Raw genomic sequence first — 24,955 nt, forward strand, 5'->3', positions numbered from 1 at the left:
CCCCCCACATACACACACACACACAATCTCGTGTGTTGTGTGATTTTCCTCCCTCAGCTGTCTCGTGCGTGATGATGCAGCTGCGCAGTCGTACGTCGTGACGTTCAAGCACGCACACAAAATGGCTGAGGCCAGAGCCGTGGCTGAGGCAGGGAAAACACCGCTCAAATGAAATCTGACGTGTGGAATCATTTCAAATTTAAAACGACAAAGGACGAAGAGCTTGATAAAACCAAGGTAGTTTGCAAGATATGCCAAGCAGAGCTCAGTTATTGTAGGAATACTACAAACCTCAGAAACCACCTGACAAGGTACCACACGACGCTAACCTTAGCTTCCGACAACAAGCCACCCGGAGCAAAACAAAAGAAACTGAAGGACCTGCTAGCATTACCATCAGGGTCTCCGCGGGCTGTAAAGATAACAGAGGCCATCGCAACTTTTGTTTGCAGAGATTTACGCCCATACTCGGTAGTGGAAAATGAAGGATTCAAGCAGCTCATTCAGGTACTCGAACCACACTACGTTATAGTGCAACGTAAACATCTGACTGAAACCATGATACCCATGATGTATACATCTGTGAAAGACGCGATACGAATAAAAATGCAGTCAGCAAACAGAGTCGCTATCACGTGTGACAGTTTAAGTTTACTGTCTTCGTTTTGTTAATATTTTTTCACTTAAACAATACAATTTGCTGCAACGTTCATTTGCACTTTTTACATTTGCACTTTTTTAATTACAGGAAGATAAGACAGTTTTGTTTACAGTTACGTGTGAACTGTCAAATTTACAAAATAAAGACGTGTATTTTGCAACGTATTGCATGGAGATATTTTCATTATTTAAGAGCAGATTGAATTGATTCAGATCGAATCGAATCGTGATTAATCAATTTAAAACCCTAAGAATCGAAATCGAATCGATCTAGGAAATTGACTGATACCCAGCCCTAGTTTAGATCATGTGCTTTGGCAGGATACCCAGTGGTTAATAAGTGAATGTAGTAAAGAGGATATAATGAAGGTTGCACTTCTAACAAAGAATAATATACAGTCACCTTTGCAGGTTTACGAACTAATCCATAAAATTACAATGCAAAGAGATTCTTCGCTAGTCTGGTTAACACCAGACCATATCACAAGTGAAATATGGTCTGGAATCCGCCTATTGAATTTCTCGTAGGGGAGGTGTGGTTTACGATTGTCAACGGCCGTTTATTGGACATTGCGAATGTCTGTCATTTGGCGTATACGTAGCCCATGGCCAATCATGGCAGTTGTACCCGGTGACGTAGTTAGAGCGACGAAGAGGTGAAGAAAGACTGAAACGCCAAACGCTGTTCTTTTTTTTTTAAAACAAACTTTCGCTCTAAACTATTCAGAAGTGTCTAAAGCTTGATCGAAAGTATGGTTCGTATCGCTCGCCGCCATGTTAAATGTGATCCGTAAACAGTCCCAAATAAACTACAAGCTTCCGTTTGTCGAGTAGTACGTGTCACCGTCTTTCCACCCCTCCCCACTCTCTGATTGGCTCCCTAACTCAGGCGAGCCTTTAGACCATAGTTTCCATGCTGTCTTTTCAGATCGGAACGATTGTGCAAAGCAGCATGGGATTTCCCAGGCTAATTCTTTGCGGCCTTTTGAGCCGTCCCCCCCAATTTCAGTTTAATGTATGTAGGAATCCTGAAAAAATGGCTTTCAAGAAAGACTACTGAAGAAGCCGAATGTGGAGCATCTGGCTTCGGTAATCATTGCTTAAAGGTTTAATTCAGCCTTCTGAATAACAAATATGCAGTTGAAGCACATGTTTTACATTTAGACTTTGGATTACAAAATACTCTTTTGTAAAGAAAGGTTCTGTTGGTTGATGATGATTTTCACTTGGTCCAACTTGGTAAATAAGAATATGGCTCCTAAAAATACAGCAAGCCTCATTCAAATCAGTCGGACTTCTTCCTAAAACGGATCGTTATACTAATCCTCACGTAGTTTAGTCCCCATCCCTAAAAGCAAACCAAGTTGGGAATGTACTCGTGCAGTGGATCATGACTGTCCTCCGGTGTTAGATTTCAGATAAGTCTTACTACCTTTTTCCTGCTACAAAACATGCTAAAATTTTGGCACCAGAAAACTGGATCTGTACTTTTCCTGTCAGCTGACTGTCTAGTACCTGCCCGAGACTGGCACCAACAAGATCTAGTGCTACTCTGTGGCAGTTTGTGTGGCAGTGTTCATTGTTCATATCAGTTCACTGAACTGATTACGAAGTCACTTGTATTGTAGGCATGGTTATATGTATTCTGTTCAATGTCTTCCAACTCATTAAACCTACAGTAGAACTACAACCCCAAGACCGGTTGGCTTCCATTTGGGCTTTTAAATGTAATGCATCTGTCAAATTTGTTTGCAAACCCAGCTCTCACTTTGTTATCTTCTGCTGGTTAATTTTGTTCACTTCCACTTAATTTCCAGAGCCTTTACTGAGGACAACTAGTCAACAGTCAGACAGCAGTGGCTTTGCGGAAGATCCCGCGACAGAAGGCTCGGCTAATTTCCTGAAGGTATGTGTTCATCAGGCAGTTTAGAGAGCTGTGCAGGCTGTAATTCAGAGTGTTCCAACCCCAGTACCACAAACTATAATCCAGTCGTCCTCACTGCACCTCACAGATCTACTTTCCTGTTGATAGTTACTACCAAAAATTGCTGCCAGAGTCACAGAAAAGGTGCAATATAAAATCTCATCTCGTTATCTCTAGCCGCTTTATCCTTCTACAGGGTCGCAGGCGAGCTGGATCCTATCCCAGCTGACTACGGGTGAAAGGCGGGGTACACCCTGGACAAGTCGCCAGGTCATCACAGGGCTGACACATAGACACAGACAACCATTCACACTCACATTCACACCTACGCTCAATTTAGAGTCACCAGTTAACCTAACCTGCATGTCTTTGGACTGTGGGGGAAACCGGAGCACCCGGAGGAAACCCACGCGGACACGGGGAGAACATGCAAACTCCACACAGAAAGGCCCTCGCCGGCCCCGGGGCTCGAACCCAGGACCTTCTTGCTGTGAGGCGACAGCGCTAACCACTACACCACCGTGCCGCCCTACAATATAAAATAAACTTTTTTTTTTTTTTTAATTAAAACAGTGATGGAAAAAAAAGTGAAAATTTTATAGTCCAAAAAGGTTTATCTAAGCCATCTTATTGTTGTGGCGGCACGGTGGTGTAGTGCAGTGATTCTCAACCGGGGGTCCGCGGACCCCTAGTGGTCCGTGGTGTAATTGCAAGGGGTCCGTGAAAATAAAATATCTTTAAAAAAAAAAATTGTTCAAATGTGACTGAGACCTTTATCTAGCTAAACTACAGAGTTGTATAATATATAAAATATAAGATATATAAAAATATTTTCAGGAAGCTGATGTGGCAAAACTCATTAACTTGCAAGGTTCCGGTTGGCGCTCAAAATTAAGCTAATGTTACAAACCTCACTACACCACACCCAAGTGACACAAAAACAGAAGTGAGGATGCTTTGCTTTGATAACACACACACCATCTGCCTCTACAGATAAAACCAAGACTTGGTTACATAATTATTATATTATATTATTGCTGAATTATATATTATATTCATTGAGATTTCATACTTATGTTTGTTTTGTTCTTGAAGAGTGCATAAAAAATCTGTTTCATTACATTCATATTTCTTAAAGCTACTATCTAAAAATTGTTTTGTTATATAATGTTCAGAAGATGAAATCTGTTTCATTACATTCATATTTCTGAAAGCTACTATATATAAATTTCTGTTTTGTTACATAATGTTCAGAACATGCTGCATAAAATTTATGCAGATAGGATATTTATGCCATAAATATCCTGTTTTGTTACATATTTCTGGAAACTATGCTGTTGTGTTGTGAATAAATGCCATAATGCAATTTAAAATGCAGTTTCTGCTGTTTCTATCAAATTGCACCCTAGCCTCCAGATCGGGTGGGAGGGGTCCTCAGGGTCGATCAAAAATATGCAGGGGGTCCAGGACCCCAAAAAGGTTGAGAACCACTGGTGTAGTGGTTAGCGCTGTCGCCTTACAGCAAGAAGGTCCGGGTTCGAGCCCCGTGTCTGTGCGGAGTTTGCATGTTCTCCCCGTGTCCGCGTGGGTTTCCTCCGGGTGCTCCGGTTTCCCCCACAGTCCAAAGACATGCAGGTTAGGTTAACTGGTGACTCTAAATTGAGCGTAGGTGTGAATGTGAGTGTGAATGGTTGTCTGTGTCTATGTGTCAGCCCTGTGATGACCTGGCGACTTGTCCAGGGTGAACCCCGCCTTTCGCCCGTAGTCAGCTGGGATAGGCTCCAGCTTGCCTGCGACCCTGTAGAACAGGATAAAGCGGCTACAGATAATGAGATGAGATCTTATTGTTGTAATTTTACTTGTAAAGATTTAAGCCTGACAGCTGGTCTGTTAGGTAGTTGAACGCTTGATTTATCCTTGACGGATCACATTTTTGTATGTGTTCTTATTGTAACAAATCATAAGCACTGGACAATGAGCACATTTGTAAAAGATTAAGATTACTAAAGTATTAAACTTCTGCATCAGGTCCAGGAGAGCTCGGACAGCTGTGACAGTGAAACGACTGTGACATCCCATGCGGTTGGACATGGAACACCCGAGTCTGTGGAACACCCAGCCTTTGAAAGACTGTTAGTGGGTGAGGAGCTACTCGTGCAGACCAGTATAGGGCTCTTTGGCCCAATCAGAGCAAAGGAAGTCCCTGAACATGTGCACCAACAGTTGCCAAGTCATTATGTCATGGACAAGACAAGGCCAGATACTCTGGAGACTGCTGGGTCTGAGATAGAAATTCATGATGGACTTGCTGGTTCTGCAACGGAGACAAGCTCTAGCACAGAATCAGTCTCCACTGTAGAGTCAGCAGATCCAGAGTCATCTATTGACCTGGCTTCAGTACCAAACGTACCTAATGCAAGTGCAGAGATGACTGCTGTTGGTGAGCAAGATATGATCATGGAGGCTGACGGGTCAAAAGAGAGAAATTCATCGCCATCAAGCTCTTCCAATCTATTAGAACCAGTGTTAGAAGACGTACCTACCCCAGATCAAAGTTCAGAGCCTGTTTCCGAGTCCACAGTTCAAGAAAAGGAGAACCATAGCACCTCAGGTAGCGCCAATGGTGCCCTGCTAAGGGCCCAGCAGAGGACAACCTCATTTGATGATCAGAGGGGACGGGTTTGGATTCGGTCAACCGACCTGCTGAGGAATCTGGATGAGCAAGTGAGGAACCCACTTCAAAGGTCTAGCTCTCTCCCAAACACGCTGATGAACCCAACCCGGGTGGTGTCATCTATGCGCATCCAACTAGGTCATGGCTCAGTCAAACAGTGCACCCCACCATGCTACAGCTATCGTTATGAGGCAGAACCAGAGGACATCATGTCAATGGCAGAGGAAGAAGACAACAAATCTCAGTCCAGATACCAGTCCGATCTTGTTGATGGAGACTCGGTCAGCTTAAATCCAGAGACAGAGCTACCCAACATGGGCATGCCTCAGCATTTGACTCGGTCGACTAGCTCACTCTGCAGCATCCCTGTTGATTGGCCCTTGCGGCGTATGGCAGATGCTCCAGTTTGGAGCACAAACAGTGTCCCTGATCTGACCCAGCACACAATGATGCCACATCCTGCAATTCCACGCCATATTCAGCAAGAACTTCCTCAATTTCGAGGACCATTTGGTTCCCCTTACAAGAAACCTGTTAATTCCCCTACTCGAAGTTATACCCCTAACAACAGCTCTTGTCCTTACACACAAAGTGGCTTATATTTCCAGTATCCTCTGCCACAGAACTCACCATATCCTCAGCCTGTATACACACCACCTCATGGTTCACCGTTCCCCCAACCAAATATGGCTTATACCCACCCACAAAGCATGCCTTACCATCCTTCACCGCCTTTCCAGTCTCCTCCTCCTCTCCCTAACCCTTATGGTTCATCATTCAATTTGCACATGCAGGCAAGTCCCTACAACTCTCAAGTGCCTCTTACCCACCCCTTCAGTGCCCCCTGTAGCCTGGCCTACAGTAACACACCTTATACCTCTGCAATGCCCTGTGGACATCAGTGTAATTCCCCATTCCACACTCCACCTGCCCCATTCTCCCCATTGTCTGCTTCATTCCCATCCGAAACCTCAACACCACCCCTGACTATGGGCAGTACGGAAATGCAGCTGCGTCGAGTCCTGCATGAAATTCGAGGCACCGTCCAGAGTTTTGGCCAGGTGAGAACTTTTTACAGATAAGGAAAAGGCACATGTTGCATGAAAGCTAAAAGCGGAACACGTTTAGCAAATTGTGTTTTGTTTATCTAACTAAACCAACCCTGATGTATTGTTGGCAGCAGCATTTGATTTTCAGATTAACTCTTTTCCCAGGGTATTTTCTAAACCTAAACGACAGCTAATAACATGTATATCAACTCTGCAGCTTGTTTCATGCAAGATGAGCACTATTGACTTTTTAGATTAGGAGACTTTGATTAGCCGTGTTATTTTTCCAACAGGCCAAGTCAGGAAGTTTCTGGTTTCCTGGTTGTCTCTCCCTAAAAGCAAACACGGTTGACTCAGCACATCTTTGTGTGGAGTTCAGACCTGTTTCATGTGTGCGTGACATCTTGCTAATTTCATTTTCGGGTTGTTTTTTTTTATTTTTTATGATTGTTTGGCAGAGCGCTTCTGAGCAACGTGATGGCACACCCTCAGGGCTCCACAGTCCACACCAAGCTGTCCAACCACTCTATGAGGTATTGATGATTTTTTAGTTGCTTTCATTTCACTCATGGTTGGTTTATGTAAGCAAACCTATCTTCAGTTTGCTAATTGTGTCGCAGTAGTAACTGATCTGGACTCTGTCTTATGATCTCAGGCAGGACGTATTGCACACGTGTCATGTGCTACTAAATTCATATGCTGTTTTTATAACATTTTACAATCCAGTATTGTTAGTGTTCTGTAGTATTTGTGTATTATGCCTCCTGCGTCCTCCTCTGCAGGTACTGTGTACGAATACAGTCTTGCGTAGGGCTGGACGATTTAATAATCTGGCTATATCATCATCATAATTTGGCATAGTACAGTTTTCCATGGTATTTCATTATCATTTAGAACTTTTATGAATGTTTTTAGATTTTTTTTTTTTTTTATTACCAGGTACACTCTCTGGAAGAAGAGTTGAACATTTTCTTGAGACACTGTGTAAAATGTAAATAAAAACTGAATGTGGTGATTTGTAAATAATGGGAACTCTATATTTCATTGAAAGTAGTACAAAGACAACGTATGAAATGTTGAAACTGATTTTTAAAATGTATGCTCATTTTGAATTTGGTGCCTGCAACATGTTTCAAAAAAAAAAAGTTGTGGCGGGGCAACAAAAGACCGAAAGAGTTGTTTAATGTTAAAAAAAAATACTAATTAGGTTCATTGGCAACAGGTCAGTAGCATGATTTGGGTATAAAAAGAGCATTCCGGAGAGGTGGAGTCTCTCAGAAGTAAAGCTGAAAAGATGAAGTTAAAACCAGATATAAACAATATCCAGAAGCCATCCTGTCTTCTCTGGGCCCGAGCTCATTTATGATGGACTGAGGCGAAGTGGAAAATTGTCCTGTGGTCTGACTTATCGAAATTTGCAGTTCATTTTGGAAATCCTTGACACCATGTCCTCCAGGCTAAAGAGGAGAGGGACCATCCGGCTTGTTATTACTGTAGCGCACAACCCAAAAGTCAGCATCTGTGATGGTGTGGGAGGAAATGGTGCACATTGCACGACATCTTTTTCAGGGAAGGCCTTCCTTCTTTCAGCAAGGCAATGCCAAACTGCTTTCTGCACATATTAAAACTGCATGGCTCTGTAGTAAGAGTCCGGGTGCTAAACTGGCCTGCTGCAGTCCAGACCTGTCACATATTGAAAACATTTGGCATATTATGAAGCACAAAATACGACAAAGGAGACCCCGAACTGTTGAGCAATATTCACTTTTTTAAAATTACAGCAACTGGTCTCTTCAGTTCCCAAACATTTACAGTGTTGTTAAAAGTAGAGGTGATGCAACACAGTGGTAAACACGCCCCTGTCCCAACTTTTTTTGAAATGTGTTGCTGACCTCAAATTCAAAATGCGCATATATTTAAAAAAAAAAAATCTTATTCAACGTTTGATAATGTCTTTTGTATTATTTTTCAGTGAAACTACCCTGTATTCAGTTACATCTGTTTTGAATGAATTTGTCATGGCTGGATAGGTATGAGTGTGTGGTAGGTTTAGGTTTATATAAGTAGCATGCATGTTGACGCATGGAAAAAAATTTTTAATTCAACCAAATATTCTTGCTGGGTTAAACCTTCCCACCAGTGACACAGCAGCTCCTTCTCTTTAGGTCAGAATTATGAGAATTTGAAGCATGTGTTTTGTATTGAATATTTAAGTTTTAAAAGACGTTATATTATCACTATCCACGTAGACCCTATAATTTACTTTTCTTGAAAGTGGGCATGTATATCAGGAATGTAGTTAGTCATGTGTGTGTGTGTAACTTCTCTCGTTGTGTTTGTCCCGTAGGAGCTGCAGAGGCGGCGAAAGAACCTGAACGTTTTCCGGACTCAGATGATGGACCTTGAGCTGGCGCTGATGAGGCAGCAGTCCACGGTTTATCAGCTCCTCACTCCCGAGGAGAGGTGAGGAAATACCACTGCAGCGAGTCACTTTACCGCGTGCTGATTCAGGTCTAAAGAAGCATCACACACCAGACATGTCTCATCTGATTTGAATAAGTTTGAGAAAAGTGAGCAATATGTTAAATTTCCTGGTTTTATAAAGCGTTCAGAAGCTTGAACAGATATTACAGGTCCTTACTTTGAACCGGTTGCTCAGTGTATCTTCTGTTAACAGAAGAAATCTGATCCTAGGTCAGTATTTTAACAAAGAAAAATTCTAACTGTAAGCAAAGCTGAAGGCCGTCTGGTTTTTCATTCTCCGAGTGCTGTATTCGTCGTCACTTTGATCACCATTTTGTAGAAGAATTGGCCGTGCTTATGGGTCAAAGATGGGGGGGGGGGATGCTACTGGGGTTGATCTGTGACAATTGGTTAGATTTGTAATACAGATTATTCGTCACTTTTGCACACCTGTACACACATACAAAGGCACATGCACATACAGTCTCATACGCAAACAGGCATTTTGGATCAATTAATCAATTTAAAAGGCAACAATTGAACTAAATTGGTTATGGTTTTAAAGCTAGACGGCCTTTTGATTTCATAAAGTCAGTGATATTTAGTTCCGTCTGAAATGTGGTGATTGTGATATATGTTTATTTCTGTAATATCTCACAAAATATCAGGCCGTTCTGTGAATGGTAAGTTATTTAATTTGAGGGGATTAAAGCAAATAATGTGCATGAAATCGCTCGACAGAGGAAGTCCGTGTGCGCATGCGCAGGTTTTTCTTCTTCTTTTGGGTTTTACAGCAGCTGGCATCCACAGTGTTGCATTACTGCCATCTACAGGTTTCCCTTTGAGCGTGCACTGACAGTTCCATCATTCTGTCGCTAAACGAACAGCTGATCACACCGAGGTGCTCGCTGAGCGCCCATATTTATTAGTTTGGTCCTGCATTTCCTTTCCTTCGTATAGAACATAACGTCTTTTCTTCTTGCTTTCTTTCCGTTACTGTAGTCGCTCTTTCACGTTTCATTCGCACACTCACGTCCTCCATTTTTCTCTCCTGTTTCAAATCTGTATCCCACAATGCCTTGCGTGAACGGGGAAAGCCCACCACGTGATGCATAGTGACATCTTGAATTGGGTCATGGTGAAGCAGGAAAAAATAGCGGAGAATTTAGGGCCACGTGGCTCTGAAAGTCATTTAATTGTTCTGTTAAAAAAAAAATTGGAAGTCTGTGATTTGGATTCAGTAGCTTTCAGTCCACTAAACAAAAATAATTGGGTATCAGGAAAATTCTTTTTATGTCCTACCCTTTTTTTTTTTTTTTTTTTTAATAATCTGAAAGGCAGTCTACCTTAAATTTTGTAATTGTACAAGGCATTTCTTGTACAAGAAATAAAATGCTTGAGTCCTTCTAGAGCTGGAAGTGTTGAAACATTTTCTAAGATTGTGAAAGGTACATGTTGAAGCAGTGATGTTCCTGTTGTAACCTGGCTCACGTGGCTTCCACAGCTGAAGAATGACGCACGTTCAAAATGTCCCTCCTATTTCTCAAGAAACAGTCGTTTAAATTTCTAGCTTTTATGTCGTGAGAAGCAGGCTGTGTATACTGTTATAAGTTATATATACTGTATGTTACAGCAACTATTGTCATAATGTAATGGGCTACTTGTAGTTGTTTACTTTATTATTATTATTATTATTATTATTTGTATTGTTGTAATGTTATGGTCGTGTGTGTGAGACAGGCAGGAGGCGGAGCAGCTGCAGAGACTTCGCCTCGCTGTTCGTCAGGAGCTGCAGGAGTTGGAGCAGCAGCTGGAGGATCGACTTTTCACTCTGGACGATCAGTTTCACTCGGCTCGCAGCAGCCGTCTCTACCGCCATCCACTGGTCAGTACGTGCAACTTCAACACTGTAATCAATGTATGGCGAGCAAAGAGACGAGACGCGCGGGCTGTACAATAATAACAAAAATGACCTTCGTGAATCTCATCTCATCTCATTATCTGTAGCCGCTTTATCCTTCTACAGGGTCGCAGGCAAGCTGGAGCCTATCCCAGCTGACTACGGGCGAAAGGCGGGGTTCACCCTGGACAAGTCGCCAGGTCATCACAGGGCTGACACATAGACACAGACAACCATTCACACTCACATTCACACCTACGCTCAATTTAGAGTCGCCAGTTAACCTAACCTGCATGTCTTTGGACTGTGGGGGAAACCGGAGCACCCGGAGGAAACCCACGCGGACACGGGGAGAACATGCAAACTCCGCACAGAAAGCCCCTCGCCGGCCCCGGGGTTCGAACCCGGACCTTCTTGCTGTGAGGCGACAGCGCTAACCACTACACCACCGTGCCGCCCACCTTAGTGAATAACACGATTATTTAGCAAAATTTGGAACTACGTAGTTATGTTAATTTCTTTTATTACAATTTAGAATGTATTATTTTGTCATTCAAAATAACCAGAAAACATTGGTTTTGTTTCAAACTAGAATCAAAGTCTACACAGCCAGAAAAAAACGTCTGATACTCAACCTGGACTACAGATGCGTGAAAATGAAAGCGCTTAGCTTATTCATTATTCCAGTATGTAAGGTTTGTGTTTTTATCTTTAGGAGATTTGCAGGGGTCAGAGCATGGACAGTCTATCCAGTTCCTCTGCACTCAGAGCTACAGAGCCGGTGAGTGGACGGACATATACACACACAGAGACAGACAGAGAGACAGACAGACAGACAGAGACAGACAGACAGAGACAGACAGACACACACGGAGGTCTTTGTGAGGACCTTGACTTTTCAACTAAAAGCTTCAGTAAAAATGCTGATTTGTTTTGTGAAGCCTCTTTCCAAATTCTTGCAATTCCTTATTTCTAAATTCTCGTGTTCATATTTTTATTTATTTAACTCTCAAACACACTGACCTACGATTTTTAATCCTAAAAGATAAGTATTAAGCATCCATTCAACACTGTTGCATTAATTCCATTACAGGTAAGTGATCTCTTGCGGGAGCAGATGTATCTCCAGTCAGAGCTGAGCTACGATACTTCTGCTCCAGTCGACACACCGACCTCAGCTCGCTCATCTAGATCAGCGAGTCCAGTGCGATTCCGTGACCCCAGTGACCACGCCTCATCTCTATCAAGGACAAGAAGAGGAGTGTATCGCTCAACAGTCAGCCTAACACCCTCCATCCCTCCGAGATCGGGAGCAGAGGGCCAAGAGCAAACAACAGTGACCAACATGAGCTCTAGTCGACCTGAGGTCAGGGATCAAGGTCTTATTGATGCTAATTTTATTTTATAGCAGCGAGCACAGCTCAAAGGCCTTTAACCTCCTAGGGCTTAGCGGTCACATGCGTGGACAGCACTTTATGGAAATTCGGAACAAGAATTCACATATGTGGACATACTTTTTCTCTAAAAGTACATCTTATCAAAAGATGATGCTTAGTTTTTATTCTAATCAGGTTCTAATAAGCCCAAATAACAAAGAGAAATAAAAAATGCATGTAAAAAAACAGCTTGGGCCTTAGGAGGTTAAACAAGTTTCATACATAAAAAGTATCATATGGGGGATATGATGAGGGGTCACAAAGGCAAGCATTTACTAGGACAAGGGTTCCTGAATTCCAGTGTTCTTGAGGATGATGGGTCACAAGTGTGAGGGTTGATAAGGATGAATAGGCACCAAGATAAAGAATCACAAGGATTAATGAGGACAAGGGTTAACGAGGATTAGTGGTCAGAAGGGTGACTGGTTATGAAGACAAGGGGTAACAAGGTTGCAGGGTCAATAAGATGAGATTTAACGAGGACAAGGGGTTATTAAGGCGAGGGTCGATGAGGCGTCATTAAGGTGAGGGTTAACGAGGACGAGGGGTCACTCAGGTGAGGGTTAACGAGGACAAGGGGTCACTAAGGTGAAGGTTATGAAGACGAGGGGTAACAAGGTCAAATGGTCATTAAGATGAGGGTTAACAAGGACAAAGGGTCACTAAGACGAGAATAAACAAGGATGAGGGGTCATTAAGGTGAGGCTTGACGAGGGGTCACTAAGGTGATGCTTAACGAGGAAGATGGGTCATTAAGGTGAGAGTTAACAAGGACAAGGTGTCACTAAGGTGAGGCTTAACGAGGAGGGTTATGAAGACGATGGGTAACAAGGTTGAGGGGTCATTAAGGTGAGAGTTAACAAGGACAAGGGGTCACTAAGGTGAGGCTTAACGAGGATGAGGGGTCATTAAGGTGAGGGTTAACAAGGACAAGGGGTCACTAAGACGAGAATAAACAAGGACGAGGAGTCACTAAGGTGAGAGTCAATGAGGACGAGGGGTCACTAAGGTGAGAGTCAATGAGGATGAGGGGTCACTAAGGTGAGAGTCAATGAGGACGAGGGGTCATTAAGGTGAGGGTCAATGAGGACGAGGGGTCATTAAGGTGAGGGTCAATGAGGACGAGGGGGCATTAAGGTGAGGGTCAGTGAGGACGAGGGGGCATTTAAGGTGAGGGTCAGTGAGGACGAGGGGGCATTTAAGGTGAGGGTCAGTGAGGACGAGGGGGCATTAAGGTGAGGGTCAGTGAGGACGAGGGGGCATTAAGGTGAGGGTCAGTGAGGACGAGGGGGCATTATGGTGAGGGTCAGTGAGGACGAGGGGGCATTAAGGTGAGGGTCAGTGAGGACGAGGGGGCATTAACATGGTAGCCGCGGGGTCTTAAAAGTCTTAAATTTAATATTCCAAAATTAAGGCCTTAAAAAGTCTTAAATTGCTTTGCCCAAGTCTTAATTTTTTAAACAAAGGTCTTAAATCTACTCATACTATTCTGCAGTGTGAAAACGTGGGTTTTGCGTAACATCAGTGAATTTCTTGGGAGTATGCGTAAAGAAAGAAACAATAGTGATACATTTTCGCGCCGGCGCAGTCGTCGAAGTCCGTGGTGGAGAGGAGACTCCGCGAATCGCAGCATGGGGAAGTGTCGTTTTAATCAGCAGTGGCTTTCAGATGAAAGATATCGTGATTGGGTGAGGGAGGTTCCTGGAAGCGACGTTGAAGCAAGATGCTGTGTTTGTCGAAAGACCTTCAAGTTGTCCACTATAGGTCATTTCGCTTTAGAGTCTCACATGAAGAGCTCAAAGCACATTGCATCTGCCCTCCACCGCCACCAGCCCATCGCTCAGTTCTGCACGGTTCAATCTCCAAATGCAGCTGGAGTTGGCACTAGCACCACTGTCGAACGTCAGCAGCATTAGCCAAGCCAGACATCATCGGCAAGGCTAGCAACAACACAAGGGCCGAGCAGTGGCATGATGGGTGTCGGTGGAACCCCGACACTTCGGCCAGAAGTGCTCTGGATTTTAAAAACAATTACGGATCACCACTCGTACAGCTCGAATGAGGGCATAAGCAAACTCTTTAAGGCTGTGTTCCCAGACTTGGAAGTCGCTACAACATTCTCCTGTGGAAAAAAACAAAACGTCTTACATAACAAAATTCGGTCTTGCTTGTCTTGAATGTGAAGATTTGACAAGCAATGCACATAATGACTTAAGTATATAACTTTCAAATAAAAATACTTTTATTATAAAACATTTGTCATTATTGGGAATTTGATCTGGTGTTCTACGACCGCATAATGGGTGCGATGTAGGTCTTAATTCTCATTTAAGTGGTCTTAAAAAGGTCTTAAGTCTTAAATTTATGGTGGTCAAACCTGGGGAAACCCTGATTAAGATGAGGGTCAGTGAGGACGAGGGGGCATTAAGGTGAGGGTCAGTGAGGACGAGGGGGCATTAAGGTGAGGGTCAGTGAGGACGAGGGGGCATTAAGGTGAGGGTCAGTGAGGACGAGGGGGCATTAAGGTGAGGAGTTACAAAATCGAGAAATAACGAGGTTTCAAAGATGCAGGGTTACTAGGATGAGGGTTAATGAGCACGAAAGGCTTACAAGGTCATGGGGGTGAGAGGTTATGAAAATGAAGAGTTACAAGGATGACTGGTCACTAGAATGTGAATCCATGTGGGAGAGGAGATACTAGGACGACTGAGCACCAGGATGATCACTGAAGAGTGTGAGGAATCAAAGAGGAGGGTTAACAAGGGTTTAAGATGAGGTCACATAAGGGTTCATAAATATAAGGGCCCTTGATTATTGGGGTCATGATGTGATAATGCTGTAAATATATTTGTAATGGTTGTATTATGATGGTAAGTCATAAGGGGTATGATGATGGCGATAAGTGGTTGTGGTAAGATGAGCACTTCTAACAGGAAGGGGTCTTGATAAAGAGGGGACAAGATGATGATAAATCTCTATCAGTGATCCAGCTAGCTTTCCAAGACGCCAGGGTGCCAGTGATCATCACCGGCAATTTTTCCTGCATCTAGGGCAGTTTTGCAAGTGAATCTGAAACGTCTTGAATTGTCTTTCACGTTCACACGCATTTGCATAGCAGTCTAATGTTAGTTTATACTAATAATAGTGATACTAATAGCATGAATTGATCATTAATATTATTCCGGGATATTAACGTTAACAACTAGATTTTCTATAGATTACATTACAGGCATTTAGCAGACGCTTTTATCCAGAGTGACGTACAACAAGTGCAAAAGTCGTCGTAAGTTGTTAGAACGCACTTTGTTTCTGTGACTTAATGTATGTGCCAGGCGCTTGGAAAAGTATGAGGAGGGTGAACATAAATTTGGGTGTGGCACTAGTATTTGAGGGCAGGGTACATGTTCTGGAGGGGAGGGCGTGGCACTCTGGTGAAATAAACTAGCTGGAACACTGTCTATAAATATAAGGAGCCACAAATATGAGGGGCTGCAATAGTGATATCAGCGGTCATTATGATTAGGATCCTGATTGTAAGAGTTTGTAATGGAAAGGATTATGAATATAAGGAGTCGTCGTCATCATCACAAGTCCAGTAGGTGAAAATTCAGTCCAAATCGCTTGAAACTGCTCTCGTTGAATTCAGAATTGAATGCAGAACTAAAGACTTTTTTTATAATTAAAATGTTTATCCGTACTTGAGATATTACAAATCAAAGATCGAAAAACGCTTAATTTTTAGAAAACTGCCGTAATATTCTGTTTGAGGATCACATGGGAGGGCGGCACGGTGGTGTAGTGGTTAGCGCTGTCGCCTCACAGCAAGAAGGTCCTGGGTTCGAGCCCCGGGGCCGGCGAGGGCCTTTCTGTGCGGAGTTTGCATGTTCTCCCCGTGTCCGCGTGGGTTTCCTCCGGGTGCTCCGGTTTCCCCCACAGTCCAAAGACATGCAGGTTAGGTTAACTGGTGACTCTAAATTGAGCGTAGGTGTGAATGTGAGTGTGAATGGTTGTCTGTGTCTATGTGTCAGCCCTGTGATGACCTGGCGACTTGTCCAGGGTGTACCCCGCCTTTCGCCCGTAGTCAGCTGGGATAGGCTCCAGCTTGCCTGCGACCCTGTAGAAGGATAAAGCGGCTAGAGATAATGAGAATGAGAGAGAGGATCACATGGTCCAAAATGGGCCTCATTAACCAATGAGATCAAATGATTTTTCTTCCTAACTTTTTTTTTTTTTTATTATTTTTCAAGCTATTTACATGGAAATTGGCAGGAATATAGATGGTTGCATACTGAATACAAAATTTGAAAAATTAGTAAAAACAAATTATGCAAATTAGTTTTTAATTTGCATTGATTAGGTTAAATATTAAATTGGTACACTCTTCAAAGTTTCACCAAATGATTTTATTTGCACAATATAAAGCTGATCTTAACTCTCATTTATACATCACAAAGAAGGAGAAATCAGTGTTAATCATAAAATATACATAAATCAGCACTGAATGTCTCACATCTACCATTCTCTATCAAAATAAAAAAGGAATAAAATAATATTTCTGATCCCCTCTTTGTGCTCTGTAGGGCTTTGTATTTCTCAGTAGGGCCGACTAGTGTTTATATGAAAGAATATAAATGATTATTTCGATTAATATTCACAGCTTTCAAGGCGAACCTCGAAAAAACTGTCTGATCCACATCCGATAAACAGTTCACATTAACTCAACTGAAATCGACACTCACGTTTCTGACTTCTGGTTTTTTTAAATCTCATTCCGGCAACTAAGATCTCAATATTTTTCATCAAAACAACTCCAGTTATATTCTAAAATAGTTATTTATTTACAGGAATCAATTTGATTTGAAAAAATAAGTAGGTAAAGCTCTGAAAACTCACTTCAGAGTCTCCCGTGAATCAGAACATCAAAACTAGCAGAGAGAAAATGTTGCTGAATCCTTCATCAGAAACAGTGAGAGCGAGAGAACATCGCTATAAAAGTGATCTGATTCGATCAGGAGAGAGAGAGAGAGAGAGAAAGAGAGAGAGCCTGACCGCTTTCCCGTGACTCAAAAAGAAAAGCAGCGGCAGTTTCCCGACGTCTCGTGAGCAGAGTTTTTACTCTGTTGTACCGACTTCAACCTGCCGTTACTCCCAAAGTACTGAACAGATCTTAACCAGATACATTTCTGTGGAAAGCAGAGATTATAAACTTTTTAATGAGAGTATTCACGATAGAAAATATTCAGGAGTTAAGCAACGACAGGTTTGGAAACTTACCGTAGATGAGCGTCTGGATGGAGAAGTTTCACACCACAACGATGTTTTGACAATAGGAAGTGAGAGAAACAACGTAAAGTGTTGACGTCATGATAATTGAACATGAAATGTTTAAGACAAAAAGGAAACTGGGGAAATAAGTAAATGCATACATCTTATTTCTAAGTATTCTGCGTGAATGTATGTGTTCAGGTCACAGCTCAGAGGGCGGCGCACTGCGTCTCAGACCACAGCGATGATGCTAAAGAGCGTTCATTTCAGGAAGACAGAAGAAGAGGAGAAGAGGAAGCTTGTGGAAATGCTCATATGCAGCAGCTCATCCAACAGGTGACTGCCGAAACGTCAATCTTTTAGATTATGGTTGTGCAGACAAGGAGTCATGTGACAGACCTGGTTGGTTTATTTCAGTAGGAAAATGATTTGCTGATTGTCTTTCGTCTGCAGTGTGTTAAAGTTGTTTGTTCAAACCCTTTGGGAAAGAAATTAATGGTGTTTTTCGTGTCACTGGAGAACCAAAGTCAACAGTGGTCGGTATTTTTCCTTTTCATTGTGTTCTTGGCTCAGTGTTCTCGTACATTTAGTGACAGCTGAGGTGACACTGGAACATTCTGACTGGTTAGCTGCTGAATTGTCACTCAGGCTGAATTACAACTTTGGTCTGGTTCATGAAAACCTTCTCAAGTGTTTGGGTGAAGCTGGAATAATGCGGTTTTGTAGCTGCAGGGTACTGGCTAATGCAAAGGAACATGACGTTATGTAACTTAATGGTGTTGTGCAGTGTTTGTGTGTGAAATGGCCACGAGTGAGATGTTCCGCATAGTGTGCGTTTTTGATAAAATGCTGTATCTGTTTTTCTGTTGCACATAATATATATTTTTTAAGTACAGTAGTTTAAAATTGGTTAGTCTATTGCTAATTTGTCTGTTATTAATAAATCTATTACTATAAGAAATTACCAACATTGCATGTTAGTAAAGTGTTGATTACAAGCTGCTAGAATGCCTTCAGTCCACACTGGCCCATTCTACACGTCTCTGGAACTATACTGGAGCGACGAACACCGTTCTTCCAAAAGATATTTCCTCTGTTGGTGTTTTGGTTATGATCGTGGTGGCACGCTGTTGAACACATCACTCCAAAACTTCTCTAAGTGTTCAGTTGGGGCTGTGTGGAGGAGTATGAAAGCCATAGTACACCATTTAAATCATTTTCATCCTCATCAAACTATTCGGTGACCCCTCCTGCTCTGTGGATGGAGGCAGAGTCATCTTGGGAGAAGCCACTCCCACCAGAATAGAAAGGTTTCATAAGACGTCAAAGGTGATTCGTGAGAAGAACTTTGCTGTTACTGTTTTATAAGGGGACAAGTGGACTCAAGCCATGGCACCAACATAAATAAAGAAATAAACCACCAATCCAAGTACTAAGTGTAAGAGAGCCACCCCGATGCTACTAAAGATTAACTTTCTTTATAGTTACCTCCACCAAGGAGGTTATGTTTTCGGTAGCGTTGGTTTGTTTGTTTGTTTGTTGGTTTGTCTGTTGGCAACATTACGGAAAAAGTTATGAACGGATTGCTCTGACATTTTTTCCAGAGTTGTGACTGGGCACAAGTAACAATCCATTAAAATTTGGCGGTGATCCGGATACGTCAGAGCAATAGGGCCAGGGTTTTAGATTTTATTTGGAAACTTCTGAGAAAAAAACTCAGAATTTTCGAGAAAAAAAGTCAAAATTTTCGAGAAAGTCAAAATTTTCGAGAAAAAAAAGTCGAAATTTTCGAGAAAAAAGTTGAAATTTTTGAGAAAAAAGTCAAAATTTTTGAGAAAAAAGTCGAAATTTTCAAGAAAAAAAAGTCGAAATTTTCAAGAAAAAAAAAGTCAGAAATCTGTAGAAGGCGGGCTTCCATACGGAAGTGACACTCACTCGCGGCTGGTAGACATGAATGGCTGAGACCAGAGCCATGGAATTCAGAGTTGTGACAACCGGGGTACAGGAAGTCGGTTGGTGATGTGATTCACGTAGATTCAAATACTTCTAGGCAGCGGCTTTCTGTTTGCTAGAGACTAACACAGAACCACTACATAAGTTCACAACACCGCCTCTTCAAAGTCCGGATAGAAATCACAATATTGTGATTCTGTGCCAAGACTGCAAGGATCTCTTTGTTATTAAACCCAATCCCGAAATAACATTTGATCAAGTCGTCCATTTCAGCAGCACTAAACACAGTAGTAGCAGACTAAGTCTCCGTCAGCTCTGAATGACCTGGTACTTCCTGGTAGCCTAAATTTGTGACTTTTTTCTCGAAAATTGAGTTTTTCTCAAAACTTTTGACAAATTTTGACTTTTTTCTTGAAAATTGCGACTTTTTTCTCAATTTTTGACTTTTTTCCGTGAAAATTTCTACTTTTTTCTCAAATTTTGACTTTTTTCTCAATTTCTGACTTTAATCTCAAAAATTCTGAGTTTTTTCTCAGAAATTTAAAAAAATATATGTATTTCTTAGTGGAACTATCGCTCTTCCGTATCCGGATCACCTTCTGGATCCCGGATTTTTTTTAAAGGATTCTTGGCGGAGGTCTGCGCTCTCCGAGTGCTTTTCTAGTTGTTCATAATTCAATTACAATAGATTTGCATTCAGACTAATTTACATGTATTACAAATCCTTTGGCTGCGTTTATTTTTACGTATCTGCTGTCGTTTGCTGCATTGTCAGAGGGGTTTTTTGTTTGTTTGTTTTTTTCCAGATTAAGCAGAGTCTCACTGATGAGATCAGAAAGGAGGTCATCAATGATCTTCTCACTGCTGTGTTGCCGCAGAGATCTCCTGTCGCGACACAAGAGCCAACACCATGACAGTGGTGACTCGGTGAGTCTAATCCGAGAACAGCCCAACTACCTGACCCTCCCTTCGACAGATGGACAGCAGACTGACTGACAGACAGATGGCGACGGACAGGCGACAGCACACTGCAAAAAATAAAAATCTTAGGAAGTTTGTCTATTTTCAAGTCAAAACATCTCGCCACCCTTATTATAAGACATAATTGCCCAACAAGCAAAACCTCATTTAGCGAGAGGCTAGTTTTTAGACAGTCCATCTTGAAAATCTTGTATAGACAAAATGTCTTGAAAAAGTCTTATTTGGAGCAACTCTGAAAATAAAACAAGTTTTTTTTTTTTAAACAAGTACATTTTGGACATTTGTCAAATGCGGTTCATCTTGTTTCAAGAAAAAAAAAAAAAAAACAAAGTACCGTATGCTTGTTTTGGGAATAAATGAACTTTACTGAATCTAGTGCCCCAAAATGCATTGTCGTGGCTCAGGTGGATAAGGCGCCATACCATAAATCCAGGGACCCGGGTTCGATTCCGATCTGAGGTCATTTCCCAATTTCTCCCTGTCTCTCTCCCGCTCATTTCCTGTCTCTACACTGTCCTATCCAATAAAGGTGGAAAAGGCCCAAAAAAAATCTTAAAAAAAAAAAAAGACTTGAATGGCTAAATGTAAGAAGTACGATCTTGTTATAAGATTAGTTAATCAGATCTCGCATAATTAGTTCCCCAATCTTATTTTGGAATTATTTCATCTAAAAACAGGTTAGATTTTTCATCTTACTTTAAGAAATCTTACCAAGTCAAATTTGACTAGTTCCATTGGCAGATTTTTTTCACCTGATTCAAGCAAATAGGCTTTGTTTTAATCTTTTATTTCTTATTTTTGGAAGGCCATTTTTTGCAGTGCAGACAGGCTGACGGACAAACGACAGCAGACGGACAGATGCACAGAAGTTAGGCACAATCTGCTTAGTGAAATAATAAACACTGCTGTAGCATATGTATAGTGTTTTACATCTTTACTCCTTTTTCAAATGTTAATTGAGAATTGTTTTATTTATCTCACTGCTGCAACTTCACAAAACTTCAGATGTCTGTTTTGCATCCCATTCCCACCTTTCCCATCCTGAGCCAGCCCTTAACCCAACTTTTGTACTCTTTGTACTTTTAGATACAGTTGCTACAGATTCAAATTCCTGTTCAGGATCAATCAAAAAAATATATATATATATTTTTGCCCCCTAATTATAGTCCGCCACTGAATAAGGTAATAACTGTCTTCAGTTAATGACGAGCAAAAAAAAAAAAGTCACGCCACTGGTTATGGAAAAATTACCTCATAAATGATGAACACTGTGTGCGATTGTGTCTGTGTATTTGTTTTGGATTTTACTTCTCGTCATTTATACCGGTGTGTGGCGTCTGTGTTCTCCGTTTGCTCACTTCACAGCTGAAGAGGAGGAGTGCTTGGGATCTAAACTCTGAGGAAACACTGCCCTCTTGAGCCTGTCACACACTACTGCAGCTCTAACAGACACCGTCTAGCCAACTGCCTTCCCAGTGAACAACTTCTCCACTGCAACGTCCTGAACACCTCGACCTGATACTACTGCTCCAGGGACAATCATCATCTCCCCCTCACAGCAACATCTGCAGTCCTGCAATCCCTCACACCCCCATGTGCAGCCCCATGCTAGGGAGATAACGCACCTGCTCGGGCCAGAGTAATTGTCACTTTCAAAATAAAAGCACAGTATTCTGTACCTTAACTAGCATTTCTTAAGACTGTATAAGATCGATTAGAGTTTTAATAAATTTTAAGACTCGTTTTACTTAAATTTTAAATCTCCTTCACTTCAGCTAGCTAGTTAGCTAAGCTGGCATTAGCTAGCTGAAAACGAAACACAGACTCCTATAATTTGCTAATTCAGTGTAAAGTATAATTGTGACTAGAGCATATATTTAATACAAGATGTGCAGCTTATTAATCTACAGTACAGTTTTGTGCAAAAGTTGATGATGGAAACATTTATCATGTTTGTTAATTTCACTTTCTTAACTGTTTTTGGTATTTAAAATTGAAAAGTTTTTCAAACATGTTCACACCTCCGCCCATGCTGGGGCTTCATCCATGTATGCCAAATCATCTCCCACCCAACGCCAGGGCTATATCTGCCCAAGCTCAGACTACAAGTGGATACTTTCTCATCAAGGTAGGGCTCCATTTCGCCAAGCCTAATCTTCTCCGTCCCAAGACGGGAGTCTCATGCCGGCTGGGAATGTTTGATGCCCAAGCACAAGTTTCTCACACCCAAGCAGAGGATTCTCATGCTCAAGTGAGCCATTCTTGATTTTTCAAACCAGGCAAGGACTTCATCCACCCAAGTTGGGGTTTCATATGTCCAAGTCTAAGCTTCACACACTCAAGCGAGGGATTCTCATGCCTAGTTGGTGGTGATTGCTGCCAGGGCATACCAGGGCTTTATCCTCCCAAGTGAAGGCTTCATCTGCCAAAGCCCAAGCCAAAACTTCTTGCACCCAAGTGAAGTGAAAGGATGCTTATGCCCAGCAGGGGGTGTTTGCTGTCCAAGCCAGGGATTCATCTGCCCAAGAAGGATTCTCATACTCAACTGGGGGATTCTTGCACTTAGTGCAGCAATTCTTCTGCCCAGGCAGTGGCTTTGTCCATCCAAGCCCAAGAAAAATTCCCAAGTGGGGGATTTTTCCAAGCTGAGGTTCTGTCCACTTAACCAAAGGCTATATCCATCATCGGGTCTGCAGTTGGTTCTCGTTGCCCTGTCTGACGGACTACCACAGGAACATTCGTCCACTCCTGAAATACACTGTACTACCAACTGAAAAACTCAAGCTCATCCAAGTAGCCATTCATTTATCTTCTCCCACTGTAGATCCTGGAACTTCAGACACTACTCCACGGCAAACACTTTTCCAAACCGGACCAACAAGACTTTCTGAAGACCTCAACCGGACATTATTACCACATGGGGGGGGGGCTTGCTGCACTGGATTTTTTTTTTTCTTACTACACAGGATCATCCATCTGAACACAATTATAAATGGATCTGCTCCTCTCCTCCACCTGAGTGCACATGTCATAGTATTCCAGACCTTTTTTTTAAAAAAATGACTAGAGAAGCTGCAAGTCATTTCATATGAACGTTATATGGTACGCTGCCATTTTCCTGAAAAACTCTGAGCTGTAGTTCTTTCTTTTATTTTGTTTCGTTAGGTGAAAGGTGGCCAGGGTTGATGATGATCACACAATGTAGGTGATGGTGAAAGCATTTCGGTGTGTTTATGTACATATCTGTAAGCCTTCTAATGCAGCCTCTGTGAGGTACTAACCGTGCAATATGTTTCACTTGAACTGACCAGTCACAACTGCTGTAGGCCTGCCACTTTAAAAAGAGGAAGGGACACAAGTGTAACAACACACACACACTTTTTTTTTTTCCCACGAAATTGAGTCGTACACGAGCTGATAGTCGACGAGGCGTGTCACACCGAGTTGTCTATAATCCATGTACGACGAGATTGAGCGGTATAACTGTTTTATTCTATCCGCATTCACTGGATTTTGAGAAACGGAGCATTTTTTTGTTGTTGCAAATTTGATAACTTTTATACAAAACATCCGACAATCATTTCCGCTTAGATTGTAAACAAACCGGCGAAATGACAGGAGCAATTTGTGAAAAATGCGATGATAATTCTTGAAAAATTTTTTAAAAAGATGCGTTCGTACCATCAAATACTTTTATTCCATATTTTGTTGCTTTCCTTTTGTTTTTTGTGGTTTTCTAGTAGTTTTTATTTCATCCTCGGTTGGTTCAGCAACACGCTCTGACGTTTTTTCTCTACTCATGGGATATGAGCTGATATCCTAGTAGTAGAGTAGCCAATCAGAGTGCACGATTGCTCATATCCAGTGAATGTGGATAGAATAAAATACATACAGGCACACGCGCCCGCGCGCGCGCACACCTCCAAGTTTTTATCAGGAGTCCATGACACGCTTTACGTGTAGGAATCAAGCTTTCTGACCACAAGCACTAAACCTGTTATTGTTGCTTCGGTCTTTTATGACTTTTTTTTTTTTTTATTCAACACAGCAATCAGTAGTTTGCTGCGGGAAAATATTTGAAGTTAGGGGTTTTTTTTGGTGTTTTTTTTTTTTTTAAACAAAAGTGCCATGCTGAATGTCTTCTGTGCCTTTTGCAAGCAAATATTTTCAAGTGTTCAACGGATGACTTCCAAGCCTTGCGTATGCGACGAGGCAGGTGATTTTCATAGCGGATCTTTGTTCTAATGACTTGTAATACTAACTGATTGACATGACTACATTTTTTAAGGGACATGTTAACTTGTTATTTGGGATGCATGAGGAATTTATCTCTCAAACAAATCATTAATAAAAATCTATTTATTTTGAATATATAGATGCCTTGTGGTTCATTTTGTGCCTTCGCTCACATGGCCTTGTTTTTGTCATCACATCTTATTATTTCAACTCAAGCAAGTGACAGACTGAGTGGGATGAATGTCTTGAAAATTAATTGTATGAAATCAACCCTGCCGTTAATTAGACACGTTTATTCTCCATTCAAACCAGACATGACCAAGTGGTGTATACCAGGCATCGTGGTTTATTTATTCAAGCATGAAGAGCCACCGTCATTCCCTTTCTGTAGGACATCTCCGACAATCGAGCATA

At 41.9% G+C, this 24,955-nt stretch overlaps 1 protein-coding gene across 8 annotated transcripts in view; it reads left to right on the forward strand.

The window, feature by feature from the left end:
• Positions 1-24,678, forward strand: part of itprid2 (ITPR interacting domain containing 2) — a 175,499-nt gene extending 150,821 nt beyond the window's left edge. For all 8 annotated transcript variants that reach the window (XM_060928968.1, XM_060928974.1, XM_060928970.1 and 5 more), the window contains 10 exons: positions 2,478-2,566; positions 4,613-6,319; positions 6,766-6,840; positions 8,655-8,770; positions 10,511-10,655; positions 11,386-11,451; positions 11,764-12,036; positions 17,573-17,707; positions 20,131-20,251; positions 21,671-24,678. In XM_060928968.1, the coding sequence (XP_060784951.1) occupies positions 2,478-2,566; positions 4,613-6,319; positions 6,766-6,840; positions 8,655-8,770; positions 10,511-10,655; positions 11,386-11,451; positions 11,764-12,036; positions 17,573-17,707; positions 20,131-20,238 (2,714 nt within the window). In that variant the 3' untranslated portion in view covers positions 20,239-20,251; positions 21,671-24,678. The remainder of the gene's footprint in view (positions 1-2,477; positions 2,567-4,612; positions 6,320-6,765; positions 6,841-8,654; positions 8,771-10,510; positions 10,656-11,385; positions 11,452-11,763; positions 12,037-17,572; positions 17,708-20,130; positions 20,252-21,670) is intronic.
• Positions 24,679-24,955: the final 277 nt, after the last annotated feature.

Source organism: Neoarius graeffei, chromosome 9 (assembly GCF_027579695.1).
Source record: "Neoarius graeffei isolate fNeoGra1 chromosome 9, fNeoGra1.pri, whole genome shotgun sequence".
Classification (NCBI taxonomy): domain Eukaryota; kingdom Metazoa; phylum Chordata; class Actinopteri; order Siluriformes; family Ariidae; genus Neoarius; species Neoarius graeffei.